The sequence below is a fragment of the Mya arenaria genome, chromosome 7, assembly GCF_026914265.1.
Source record: "Mya arenaria isolate MELC-2E11 chromosome 7, ASM2691426v1".
NCBI lineage: Eukaryota > Metazoa > Mollusca > Bivalvia > Myida > Myidae > Mya > Mya arenaria.
Window position 1 is genome coordinate 55,042,686 of NC_069128.1, and position 2,843 is coordinate 55,045,528.

The following is a 2,843-nucleotide window of genomic DNA, read 5'->3' on the forward strand; positions in this document are numbered from 1 at the left end:
CAAACTGCCTTGGTCCCCTGCATATTACACAAGTTAAGCAAGATCGCAAACAGGAAGCATACCGTGTCGAGAACCATCTTTGGAAGTATATCCGCTTCCGCCATAAACAAAACGCATCACATTGATGTGAATTTTATGTTTGTAATGCAAGTCGAGCGCAATGCATTGATATCAAAAAGAGCCGTAGCCGTTCTATTGATTGTTTACACTTTTCTTTTACAATGTATCCAAGCTGAATATTGTGACACACGATCTGAAGATAAAAATACTGAAGTAAACACTGGACAGTGCATTGATACCAATACAATGGCTTTGATGGTTTATAATGAAAACGATGTTCTGCCACTTCATAGACAAGAAAGAAAGTTTAATTTTGCCTCACACGATATAATTATCAAGCAAGATTGGAAAGGGCTCGGTGTTGCAGCAGTTGTGTGGGATGCAGTATGTGCACATATAAATATATTTTTTATTTATTATTTATCTACTAATTCAGTGATTTTGATTAATGCCAAATCACAAAGATGTCTGTCATATAAGATAAGATTTATTTAAAGTCAGCAAGGCAAAATACAAATAACATAAGCTTGCTGAGTTCTTTTAACAGTCTCCTTGGCCTAGTGGTTAAGCATCTGCTTACAGAGCGGGTGATCGTGGGTTTGATCCCTGGCCGCATCAAACCAAAAGACGTTAGAAGATGGTACAAGTAGCTCCCTTGCCTGGTGCTCAGCATTTAAAGGGTAGTGCTTGGAAAAGTGGTGTGCTCAGTACTGGTTTAACCTAGTCTAAATAATTGTACGTTGACGGATTTTTCATAGATTTTTGATATGGCAAATCTTTCATGTACAAATTGTTTAGTATCAAAAGTGGGTAGTTGTTCCGATCATGATTCCGGGTTAAAGCATATAGCGTCTATAAAATATCATAAAAACAAGAAATATTACCAGATAATGTTATTTTATATTAGTTCCGTACACAAAAAATAAATATCCAACTTATAATTATGAGTTTGACGGCTTTTCTTCATTTCATTCTGTCAAAACATAACGATATATACATGAAGGGCACCTGCAAGGCTTCAGGGCACAGTTTTAAATCGCTCGGAACATTTCAGCCATGGCCGAGTTGTTACGATTGTATAATGAGGTCTATCTCGAAGCTTTGTCGGAGGAGGCCGAGTTATTACAATTGTATCGAGTTGTTCCCCTTCGCATAATTATTGTCTGTGTCAGTCAACTTTTGTTTTATTGGAAAGGTAAACAACTTGTTTTAATGCATTTTAAATGCTTGTTTAGTGCAAAATAACATTTCTCTTACATGGTAAAATATGAATATAACTCTTTATGATCAATTTCAACCATAAAATACTTCACTAATAAAACAATTTCTTAAAAAATGAAATGATGAGCATGCATGTACATTGCTTTCATCTTGCAAGTTTATTGCTAGTGTAATGTTAAGTCAATGAAACCTGATATTGGCTGAGATTGTTTTGAAACACATTCTATTCACCTCGATTCCTCACCAAGCTTTTCTAATAATCACCAACTTACTTTCAAACTCACATGAACATTTCAATCTTATTAATGTGTTGAATAAAGTGATCTATTAATTTGAACTATTTTAAACTTCATAGCACCATATGTCTTTTTTGTAGCCCCTGCCATTAATTTTTTAACATGCCATGTCAAAAATTAGATCTGACTATAATTTTTTTTATCTGATTTTGATTTGCGTTACTAAAACAGTATCTACAAACCACATGTAATATATATATCATTAAATGTGTTTGAATTTTATTTGCTTTTACAGGCTGAAGTTTTGGCTTGCTACCTGGAGAGTCATACTGAAGTTGTGCATGACCGATCAGTGATTGAGCTGGGAGCAGGGGCTGGGCTGGTTGGCATGGTTACTGCTCTACTTGGTAAATATTTAATGTATTGTTGTTGAAGCTTCATCAAGTGGTCAAACCTCTTGTAGCCAGACTTAAACATTTTCGCAGTCAATTTTCTGACAATAAATACCAAATGTAAGCATGTATGATTGTTATGCCCCTGTATTTTCTGTTTTTTTTACTCTTAATGAATAAGATGGACTTGTTCGCTATGACGTTTGCTCCTCCTATTCTTATTCATTAGGAATTTACTTCATGTCATCTTACTATTACTTAAACCCTTTATTTCAGGAGGGCAGATAACGATAACTGACCGTGAAGAGGTAATTGAATATCTTCGCTCAATTGTTGAGAAAAATGTTCCGGAAGAGTCCCTGGACAGGGTCAGCATTCAGCCGCTTGACTGGACCAAGGATCTGGCCAGCTTTTCTCAAACATTCGATGTGATCTTGGGGGCTGACATTGTGTACATTGAAGAAGTGTTTGAGGACCTTCTCAAGACATTGATAAAGCTCAGCAGAAAAGATACACTCATTTTATTGTCGTGTAGAATTCGGTATGATAGAGACACTAGGTTTTTGGAAAGATTAAAGGAACATTTTGTTGTTGAGAAAATTCTCTATAGTGATAAAATGGATGTCAATCTGTATAAAGCAATAAAACGATAGTTCTTTTAAGATTTGTTTTTGTATTTAGCTAAAAGGAATGCATAAAAAGAACCTTTATAAAGAAATTATTTTATTGTTCTTACAATTTTCAACTTACTAAACAATGTGATCTCAACATTTCACATGCTTAAAGATAAGTCAGCAAGGCATAATACAATTTAGGTAATCTCACAGTGACAGAGCTAATTTAACCAACTAGGAATTATCAATGCATTTTGTGCCCAAATCTTGACTAATGACAAGGTGACTGCAACAGCCCTACCTGGTACTTAAAACATTCT

At 34.9% G+C, this 2,843-nt stretch overlaps 1 protein-coding gene across 1 annotated transcript; it reads left to right on the top strand.

The window, feature by feature from the left end:
• The first annotated feature begins 97 nt into the window (after nt 1–97).
• LOC128241454 (protein N-lysine methyltransferase METTL21A-like) lies at nt 98–2,571 on the top strand. The gene is made up of 3 exons (XM_052958383.1): nt 98–444; nt 1,813–1,924; nt 2,186–2,571. Exons 1-3 carry the CDS (start codon nt 136–138, stop codon nt 2,560–2,562), a joined length of 798 nt encoding a protein of 265 aa, XP_052814343.1. The 5' UTR covers nt 98–135; the 3' UTR covers nt 2,563–2,571.
• Nucleotides 2,572–2,843: the final 272 nt, after the last annotated feature.